This window comes from Manis pentadactyla, chromosome 8, assembly GCF_030020395.1.
Source record: "Manis pentadactyla isolate mManPen7 chromosome 8, mManPen7.hap1, whole genome shotgun sequence".
NCBI classification, from domain to species: domain Eukaryota; kingdom Metazoa; phylum Chordata; class Mammalia; order Pholidota; family Manidae; genus Manis; species Manis pentadactyla.
The window spans coordinates 112,342,816-112,353,594 of NC_080026.1; the positions used below are offsets into that span (position 1 = coordinate 112,342,816).

Genomic DNA, 10,779 nt, shown 5'->3' on the forward strand with positions numbered 1-10,779 from the left:
CCAAGCTCAGGCTGAGAGCTCTTTGCTTCTCCATGTTCACTCCCTAAGAAATCCATTCCATCTCCTGGGCTTTAAAAATCATCAGTGCTGAATACTCCCCAAGTTATATCTTCACACAAGACCTCTCCCCTAAATTCCAGACTCATACACAAATGCTACTCAACATCTTCACTTGAATATTTATTTAGTCAGCTCAGAGTTAACATGTCCAAAACTAAACTCCTACTCTTCCCATCCAAATCTGCCCCTCCTGGAATCTTCTCTCTCTCAGTAAATGTCCCCTCTATCCCTTCAGTTGCACAGGCTGGAAACCCTGAAAACCTCTCAACTTCTCTCCTTCTCTTACGGCCCACATCCAAATTCATCAGCAAATCCTGTCATCCCTACTTGCAAGAAAAAAAGTCCAAAATTCCAGTCTCTTCTCACCACCTTCAAACACTATTATCTCTTGCCTAGGTTACTGCAGTAATTTCTTAAGTGGTCTCACATGTCCCACTACTATCTATTCTTCATAGAGCAGCCAAAGCAATCTTGTTCAACCTTCCTGCAGATCATGTCACTCTACTGCTCAATACCCAATGGTCGGCTGTCTCATTCAAGGTCAAAACTAAAATCTTTTCAGTGACCCTGCATGATCTGCCTGCCACCACCACCTCTTCTCTCTCTCTAGCCTCATCTCAGCTTCTAGCATTCTCTACCCCTCCCGTACCACACACCCACTGCCACACACACCCATATCCCCCCTTCACTTTGCTCCAGCCTCACTGGCCACCTTCCTCTTCCTCTGATGCAAAAAGCTTTGCACCCTCTGTTCCCTCTACTTGAGTGGCTCTTTCCCCAGGTACCTGAATGTTTCACCTCAGTCAGGTGTCTACTCAAACATTAAGTTTTCGGTGAGGCCTCCTGTGACCACCCTATTTAAAGTTGCTACTACCCTACCTTTCATGCTCATCCCCATCTCTGCATTTTTCTCTCTAGTGGTTGTCAGTGTCTAATATCCTATCCACCCTGTCCCCCGACTAGAATATGAGCTCCATAATGGCAGGGTTCTTGTCTCATTTCCTGCTTTGTCTCCTCTACCCAGAACAGAGCCTATTCCATAATAGGCACTCAATAAATCGAATGAGTGAATGGAATTAGGGAAAGACCTACAGCCCTCAAGAGGCAGCCTGGGTCTGGGAAGTAAGAGCTGATTTCCAGCACTAGCTCTGGCACTGACTGTGGGACTCCCAGGCCTCACGCTGTGGGTCTGTAGACGACAGAGAACTGCTATGGTCCTGTGCTGCAGCAGCATTCCCGAACAATGTGTGGTCAGAGCCACCCAGTGAGGGTGGACGGTAGGGATGGGCAGGACCTGGTGGAATAAGAGAGCATTCTCACTCATTCTCCTCAAGGCTTAGGTGGGGTCTGCTGGCTTTGAAATGAAAGGCCAGGTTCTGGCTTGGCCTTAGCAGGGCTGTGGGCTCCCAGGTGAGGGAGGAATGGGTAAAGGGGTCTGGCCCCACCTGCTGGGTAGGGACAAGTGGAGGCCTGGCCACTGGGTCAGGGCTCCTGGTCATGGGGAGCTGTTTCCTCTGAGGGCCTTGCCAGAAGTGCTGCTATAAGCAGAGGATGGAGAGAGGTAGCAGGAGTAGGGACTGAGGAGAAGGGAGACTGGGAGAGGGCTTTCTGCTGGGTCACCTGGACCCACACACAGGTCCTTGGTGAGCTCTGGGAAGTCAAGGCTCCCTGCAGGCCTCAGCTATCCCCAAGAGCCCTCACGGCCAGCACCCACTCTGAGACAGAGTGGCAGACCTTTTGGCTAAGGAAGCCCAGTCCTCCTCCCTTTTCTGGGCCTTGCAACAGCTCCCTGCTTGTTTTCCCTGAAATAAATGGGCTGAGCATATTGGGCCGGCAATAACCCCTTGAAATCAGTTGTTATCACAGTTAACAACCAGTTTGGCTTCAGTTCAGGCTGTTAACTATCAAACCACTAAGTGCCGGTAATGATTGATTCTTGGCCAGTTGCAGCTTGAGTGGGCTGTAAAACCCCATTAGCTAGGGCTCTGTGAAGGCAGTGACACAAAGATAAACAAGGTGATGGGTGCTCCAGCCCACCCTAGCCCCACTGCTCTGGACTCTGCTCCCATGGGTCCTGGCCTTGGGTCCTATAGGAAGTCAACCCCCTTCCCAAAGCCTCAGGCGGCCTCAAGGAGTAGATCTCCACCTCTACTTCCCCTACCCATCAGTCATCTCTCCTCCCTATAAGGCAGGTCTGGCTCTCTGGACAGCCGATCTCTTCTCCCTTGTCACAACTATGGCACAGTACCACCAGGGCATCCCTGGCCTGGGGGCTTCAGAAGTAGCTTTGGGCTAGCCAGTGACCAGCCTTGGCCCAGCTTGGCCCTACTTTGTGGCCAGGATCACAGGCCGGGACAGCCTGACATTCCACCCCTCCAGACTCCCTCCTACCCTCAGGAATTGCTCTCAAACAAATGAAATGTGGGTAATTACTGGGTTGGGGGCTGGACAGGCGGCCGTGCAGATGAAAGCGTTTCCTGGACGGTCTCTTCATTTGCATGGCATCAGAAGCTGCTCAGAAGGTGTGACTTTTCCCACAGTGAGACCCCAGCTCCTTGCACAATAAAGCCAGGCTGCTCACCAGAATTAATTAAAGGGGGAGGGGAGGGAATGGAGCAGAGGAGAAGGCATTAAGAGCTGGGGAAGCTGGAAGAGAGATGTCTAGAGACCCCTCCCCACATCCCCAGTGTCTATGCTCCAGGAGAAGCCTCGTCTGTCCCCAGAGCAGGCCAGAAGAGGCGTGTGGACAGACCCCAGGGTATCCCCAACCTCTCCAGCCCAAGGCTTCCCACTAACCCCTGGAATTCCTAATCCACCTGGATGGCTTGAGCCTGCAACTCTGGGAGGCTCACATGGTTAGGAAGCCTTGGGGTTCCCCCCAACCAAAGATGGTCCCACAGAACAGAGGCCCACAGGGAAGGGGATTCTGGATTGGCCCAGTGGCTGGATGGTGGGACCAGCCCAGGGGCATCCCCAAAGAAGGCAGTAGAAGTGGAAAGAATCCAAGGTGTCAATTATGAAGACTGAGCCAGTTCTGCCCTCAAGGGGTCTCCTGCCTCCCAGCTCAGGCTCTTCTTCAGTGCGGGGTGATGCTACTCTCAACACTCCACATCCGAACCCACACCCCTTTGCCCCACTGAGACCTGCTCTACCGTCACCATAGCAGTCATCCTTCATGGGCTAGTTCTTCTAACCTATTGCCCTATTACTGCTGCTTCTCCTTCAGGCCAGAGTTTGAGTTCTGCGCTTGGCCTGTGAGCTTCCCTTCCCATCCCATGCCCAGCTCCTCTCTCTCTCTAGGCCCCATCTCTCCAAGGTGGGAGCATCCTTTCCCTGGATGACTCCCCTGAGCCCTTTTGCAGCACCTGAGTTCCGCACCTTCTTCTCATGGCTTTCTATCCTGATCTCCCAAAGTTGACATTCTGTGTCACAACTGTCAACACCATCCTTGGTGACATGCCAAGGCATCCTCCTCTCCAACATGCCCCCACCTTGGACCCCGGCAACTGCCCTTTTCTTTCATTTTTCTGAGCCTGACACTCAGAAAGAACTGACTCTGGCATCTCCTACCTGTCTCCCACACAGATCCAGGCACACACAGAGACACTTTTTTAAAGACTCACTGAATCCATGAGTGCAGCTCTGGTCCTAGCAGAGCCATCATTTCTGTCCCAGAGGTGGCCTGGGGAAGTGTTGGCAAAGACTCCTGTTAAGAGGTAGAAGGTCCATGTCTGAGAGCTCCCAGGGCCAGCTAAGAACCTGCTCTTGCCCCTTTCCCTGCTTCTTACCAGGAAAATCCCTCCAGTGACAATGACAGGTACCAGGTCTTACTCAGGCTCAGGGGAGGCTACAGTCAGAGCTGGTGCCTGATGTGCTGCATCTCCCAGCCACCTGCCAGTTGGGGCAGGGCAAAGAGAGGGCGCTGATCCCAGCAGGACTTACTCTCCAACACTCATTTTTAATACGGAAGTTAAATATTTCAGTCATTTAATAGCAACGAATACACAGCCACCCTCCATAGACACCCACCTTAAAAGACCTGATCCATGGCCAGACCCTTTCCTCCCTGTCCCCACCTGGGGGTGCAGCGGAGTCCCTGGCTGCCTGGGAGCCTGCCCTGCAGGTGCTGGGGTCTCAGGATCCCTCTGCTGTACTTGAAAAAGCAGCCCCCTCCCAACCCCCTCAGGGAATCCCCGTCCAGGCCACTAACTAGCCTTCCCGAGAGTTAAGAAGACAGACACCACAGCCAAGTGGAATACAAAAATAGAGCCTCTCTTTTGTTTAAAAAAAAAAAAAAACCAACAGCAAACAAGTATGGACAACTAGAACTCAGGCCCCCCCAGCCGCGCCCAGCCGCGCCCAGCCGCGCCCAGCCTTCAACAGCGCAGACCTCATCCGCTTGAGTTGCTCTCCAGCTCCCACAGGACGAGCGGCTGCGGGGAGGGGCCGGCGGGCGCCTATCGGGGCTCCGGGGCCCAAGTCCTCTGGCTGCCGCGCAAGCTGCGCGTGAAGGGCGGGTAGTTGAGGAACTCGAACCGCAGGCTCTGCTCGGTGGTGTGGTGGCCGCGCGGCAGCCGCTTCATGAAGTGCACCTCGCGCTGGTGCTGCCGCGTCTTTGAGCCCTTGCGGGGCCGGCCCTTGCGGGTGAAGGCCATGTACCAGCCCTCGTACTTGGCGTTCTGCAGGGCCGTGTAGTTGTTCTCCAGCACGATCTCCGTGAAGACGCAATCCTTGCCCTTACCGTTGCTCTGCAGGTAGGGGGGCCAGAAGCGGCATTACTGGGCTCTGTCCGGGGTCCCCCCCCATCAGAAGCAGAGGACAGGCGGCCTCGGACAGCAGGTGGGCACCCCAGCAGATGGCAGGGTGGGCAGAAGCTGCAGCCCCACCCGCTGCCCAGGCACCGGCTCTCTAATCCCTCACAGCCAGCAGCCCACCCGGCAACTTCCCAACTTCCTGTGCTCCCCAGCAGCAGTGACACATGGCTGTCTACGGAGGAGCTGGGCCCCAACACAGAAAGGCAGAGAGGGGGTCCGGACCCTGCCTGCCCTGGCCTCCTGCCCACCAGTCTGGCCCAGGCTGCTAGCACCCGTTTCCCCACCTGCCCACCTCAGCCTCTCAGGAGTCCAGCCCTGGCCACAGGGCAGCCACCTTATGGGGGAGGGGAGGCCCTCCAGGAGACACTGAGCCCCAAGCCGGAGAAGCCCAGGAAGCGGGGAGCTCAGGGCTGAAGAAGAGCCGTGACTAATGGGGCCATTTCAGAGCTCGGCCGAGGGGCTGGGCCTGCGGCTTACTGAACATTCCAAATGCTGGTACCATGTAATTGGACATAATAGCAAAGCAATTTGGCGATTTGTTAAAAAGATATATGGAATTTACCTACCCCCCACACCCAGCCCCTTCCCTAGCCTGCCTTCCTCCTCCTTTGCCTTTATAGCTTTTCATCTCTCAAGCAGTTTCTTTCTTCCTCACCTTCCCCCACAAACATTAGGGGACTCCAAGGTGGCCTTGGGAGTCACTGCCCACCTTACTGGGACCCTAGAGGAGCTCAGCCAGCCCAGCCCAAACCCCCTAGACCCCAGGCCCCCCCCTTCCTTCTGGGGCCTCACCTTAGCAATTAGCTTCCCCTTCTTGTTCATGCAAATGTAGAGACCTGTCTCAGCTCCACGGACTCGAACCCGGCTCCCAAAGGTATCTGTCTCCACAATGAGTTTTGCTGGCAGGGAAGGTACAAGGATAGTTAGTGGAAGCTCCTTGACCCCCACTGTTCCACATCCTCACCCCAACTGGCCCACAGACTGGTTACATCCCAGCACCAACTGCTCTAAGGGCCAGGTACCCCAGGCACAGGAAATGCCTCCAGGCTAGCTACTAATGCGCTGTGCAACCCTGGGAAAGGTTAAGTCCCTTTTCTGCACCTCAGGCCCCTCACCTGGGTTGACAGAGGGAAACGGATGAGATCATGGTGTACAAACTGGGTTCTTCAGTTTGCGGCCATCAAACTGAAAACACCCTCTTTTAAAAACAGAGTAATGACTTTTATGTCAGGGCTTCATGAACAGAGTTCTACTGCTAATCAAGAGATTTCTTCTGAGGATCATTTCAACACAAAATATTGTGTGCACATGCTTCACATAGGCTTACAAACATCTGGGGCACAGTGGTGACCGCCAGTCCTGATGCCAATGTGAAAGCACCCTCTCCTGTGTCTGGCACTTCAGGTTCTAACTCACAGCCTTGGCCCCACTCCTGCTCTGCCGAGAAGGCAATAGGGATGGGGACCGCTCTTCCAACACACGTGGCCCATAGCCACAGCTTTCCCAGGACCTCCGACACCCGGAGGATCCTGCCTCTTCCCCTTGCTTTCCAGTAACCACAGTCCCCAGCTCCAGTGTCCAGAAATCAACTGAATAGTCTTTTTTCTTTCAACCTCCATCACAGCTGGACTTCTCACCCCAGGGACCAAACACTTTCTGTGGATGAGGAGGGGAGAACATCAGGTGTGCTTGCCTTTCAGTCTGGAAAGCAGAGATACAGGCTGCTGAATTTTGTACCTTCTTCCTCCACCTCTTCCCCTCGCCTTAGATAGCCAACCGGCCGCAGAAGTCCCGGCCCCTTACACTCTGCATAACTCCTCCTTTTGAGGCTGTCCCCAAGAAGGCAGTAAGGGCTGACTTAGCTGTCTGGGATGGGACAGAAGGGACTGGTCTCCTGCCCTCTCTACTGTAGACCCAGCCTTTTCCCTTGAGAAAACAGTTCTGAGACTCCCAGGGCTGCCTCCCAACCTGTATTGATAAGGTGGCACATTCTCTGTCCCTGAAATGAGCTGCGTAGAGCAGGGGGTGTGGAGGATGGGCACCAAGGTGAGCAGGGCAGCCCCCACTGCCCAGCCTGTGACCACCCCTCTTCAATAAACACAGAACTGGGACTCAGTGGCCAAGTCCTCAGTCTGGCTCCAAGTCAGCCAGGGAAATGCAGCTGTCATCTCCCCTCCCACCCACCTCCTCCTGGACCCAGCCAGTCTGCTTGTCCCTCTCCTGGTCTGCCTTCCAGAGCAAGGAGCAGCTGCTTTTAAGGGCCAGGAAGGACACTGACTGGAGAAGGGGCAAGAAGATCCCACTCTGAGAATTCTGGCCAAATGGAACAGAGAGGGATGGAGCAGACCTCTCTGTTCCTTCCCAGGGTGTAAGGAAGTAACCAGGAACTTTGTGGCTCTCCCCCAGACTCTTCTTGTCCTGGCTGCATACCCTAGCTTCTGTTTTTGGGGCCCGGCCAGCAGGCAGGGACCAGAGAATCTGGGAAGCCTCCTATACTTCTAAGGAGAGAAGTGGGCATCAGACCTCTGATGTTGGAAGTTCCTCCATGGCCAGCTCAGCCCTCCTCTTCTCCCCTCAATAGCCAAGGATGCTAGACCATTTGCTCCAGTGAAACAAACCCAGGAGGAGCCAGGCATTCATTCCCTCTCCTAGGAAGCTGAGAAGGGCAGCATGCAGACAGTTTGGAGGGACAAAGGGACTGTAGCCTGGCCCTGCCAGCCTAGTGGGGGAGCTTGGCCACCAGGCAGGCTGCCCCTACCTCACCACAGAGAGCCCCCACTCTCCTTCCTGGATGGATCTGGGGAGCTGGGGCTGCAGTTTACAGCGGCTTTCCCGGCTGGGCTTTTGGAAAGCTTAACATTTTCAAACCTATTCTTCCACCCCAGTGACAGATTTATCCCAGGAAAATTATGTCTCCTTCTCCAGCTTTGAAGGGAAGTCAGCTACGTCGATGCAGAAAAAATGCAGTGAGACATACTCGATCCCCCAAACTGGCTCGAGAAGAGGAGAAAGTATTCAGGAAATGTTAAAAAAGGTGAAAGTAAGAAGAGTTTTAATCGCTCTGCCAGACGCGGGGGTCTCTCCAGAGATTCATAGAGAACAATCTTGAACCTCTTTTTTAACATTTACAGACTTGCAACTCCTTTCAAACTCCACATCTGAAAAAGGGCTCGTTCTTTTTCTGTTTTATATCATTCTTCATTTTTCTTCTTAGCTCTTAAAATGCCTCACCTTTTTATTACATTTTAATAGAGTCTTCCCTTCTCCTTTCATGCTTGTTTAACTTGGTCATTATTTAAAGGTTTTTAAACTCACAATAATCACTCTCTAAAAACAACACCAACTGCCCAGAGGGCTTGCTTTTCTCTTGGTACATCCAGGACTCTGGAAATTGGCCTTGTTTCAAGGCAGGAATATTGACTGTTTTAGAAATCAATCAGTCCTCAGCCTCTCTGCCCTGCAGTAGCTCCCTGTACTCACCACCCCACGGGGAGTCGGGAGCCCCGCTCTGGGTTCCTGGGTAAGTGGAGCGGAGAGGGCCCCTTTCCAAGCTTAGTCCCCATGTGTAACTGACCCTTCTGATCAAAGTACTTAAAGCTCCACAGCATCCCCCCAAGTTGGGAGAGTTGGGGTGATTTCTCTCCCTTTTCTTTCCCGACTTTTCTTTTGTGGGCCCTGGCGACATATCCTCTTTCAAGAGCTTCCCTTAAACCTGGGCCCCCTCCTCCTGAACCTTCTGCCCTCACCTGCAGCTGGGGAGGGGTATGTGAAACGGGGAGGTGTAAAGGGAATTCCTGGATTCATTCATTGCTGGGCAGGGAAGGGGCACCTGCGGGCCAAGTACTCCCTAAGGTCCCTTCCCTAGCCCTCTCTGCTCCAGCTGACCCCCAAGATGCTTTTTTGCCTTAACTCCTTCGCTTCTGAGCTGAGGAGCCTCGGGCCTCTGGCCAGAGCAGATGGGGCTAGTGGGTCCAGTCACAGCAGGCCAGCCAGGGGAAGGGGCTATGTTCCACAAGCTAACTTTGCCCTGCCTCATTGCAGCTCGCCTTACCAAAGGGGTCCCCGTCTTCTGCCATGGCATTGATGCGCTTGTTGGCCAGGACCTGCACGTGCTTCCCGCTGGTGCGGCTGTAGAGCTGATAGGTCCGGATGAGGCGGCGGCTGAGCTGATCGGTCACCAGGCTCTGCTCCCTCACATGCTGTGTAAAATTAGGTGAGGACTGAACAGTTACCTTTAGGAAATTGAAAAATACACAACACGCCATTATAATGCTACTCTGCCCAGGGGCCCAAGAGGCCCCCATTGCCCTGTACCACCCTCCACTGTCCCAGGCAGCAGGCAGGGTCTGGAGATCCTCCCAACATGCCAGATCAGTCCCCAACCCCCCCCAAGGTAGGCTGGGCGGACCCAGTCTAACACGAATGAGCCTGGGATGGGGAAGGATCTGGACCCACCTGTTGGGAAACAACCCAGACACCCTGCCAGCTAGAGACAGGGAAGCAAGCTCCCTGCCCAGCACAGGGCCCCCCCTCCTCAGGCCTTCCTAGAAGAGCAGGGCGCTCTTAAGCAGAAAGGCAGCGCTACCCGACCCCTGACATTTATAAAGACAAATTTACGGAGCAAATGTTGTGAGCGCAAAGAGCCCAGGCACCTGATCTTTCTGCCAAACCCGCCACAGGTCTCCCTAGAGGGCCACAGAGAGGGTCCCTCCTATACTGGGGGCAGTCACCGGAACTTCTGACAACGAAAGCCCCTGACTCCAGCTGCCTCCATCCTGTGGCAGTCCATAGAGTTCCCCATCCACCCTAACCTGGCTGGGATGCGTAGGAGACAGCGCTGGACTCTGAGACGTTGGGTTCCTGCCTCGCCACTCACTAGCTGTGTGAACTTAGGCAGGATGCTGCCTCTCTGTTCCTTAGCTCCTCCTCGGGGGTAGTTCAAGGCTGATTTCTAAGGTTCCTTCCAGCCCTGCCGCGCTGGCCGCAAGGTCAGTCCTCATGCCCCTGCCCGACCTTGCCAACCGGCGTCCCCGGTTCGCCCGCCCGGCCCCCGCCTCCGTGCAGTGTGCCTTACCTGGGCTTGCAGGCAGAGAACCAGCAAGTGCAACAGCCTGTGGGAGACAAAAGCGGGCGGGAGAGAGAGGGGCGCGGGGTAAGCGGAGAGGGCGCGGCGGCGCGGGCCGGGCGGGGACGCGGGCGGCGGCGGTACTCACAGGCAGCTCAGCGCGGAGCGGGGGCTGCCCATGGCGCGCGGCCCGGGGAGCACGGAGAGCCCCAGCGGGATCACGCCGGCCCGCGGGCGGCCACGAGGGACAAGACGAAGGCGGCGGCGACCGAGGAAGGCTCGAGGGCGAGAGCCCAGCGGCGATCCCGACGCGGCTCCGCGGGTCCCGTGGAATGTCGAGCTCGCTGCGCCGCGCCGTGCCGCGCTGACTCGCTCTGCGCCGCTGCCGGAGCCGGTGGCCGCTGGCTGCTTAGAAGCCGGAGCAGGCGGGAGGGTAACGGGCCGGCAGGGTGGGTGGGTAGGTGGGAAGGGAGGGGGAGGGGGGAGGGCGGGGGGCGCCGCACCGGGCGCGAGGGGGGAGCGCGGGCGGGCGGCCGGAGCCCGCAGCCCCCGGCTGGGAGCTGGGGCCGGGACGCAGCCCGGGGCGGGGGCGGGGCGGGGCGCCCGGCGTGTCTGGGATTGGGGGTCTGGGCTAGGGGAGGGGTCTTGGGACCCGCGGGAGGGGCCGGGGCGGCCCGTGGGGGCGCCTCCCCCAACCCGGGCCAGACCCCTCGCTCGCTCTTGGGGTCTGGACACACAGGGATGGGGGGCGCCTCAGGCTGCCCGCTCGGCTGGAGCTTCCTAGACCGCCGGTGAGCCTGAGTCGCAAGATGCCTAGTCTCCACTGTGGGGTCTTCTTTT

The 10,779-nt window shown here is 56.2% G+C and overlaps 1 protein-coding gene across 1 annotated transcript; it reads right to left on the reverse strand.

Annotated features, from left to right (window-relative positions):
- Positions 1-4,420: 4,420 nt before the first annotated feature.
- On the reverse strand, positions 4,421-10,328 carry FGF8 (fibroblast growth factor 8). Its single transcript, XM_036898904.2, is given in 7 exon segments — positions 4,421-4,808; positions 5,667-5,773; positions 8,926-9,106; positions 9,330-9,343; positions 9,346-9,418; positions 9,949-9,985; positions 10,088-10,328. Coding segments are annotated over 7 exon segments (735 nt in total). The 5' UTR covers positions 10,120-10,328; the 3' UTR covers positions 4,421-4,517.
- Between the last annotated feature and the right edge of the window lie 451 nt (positions 10,329-10,779).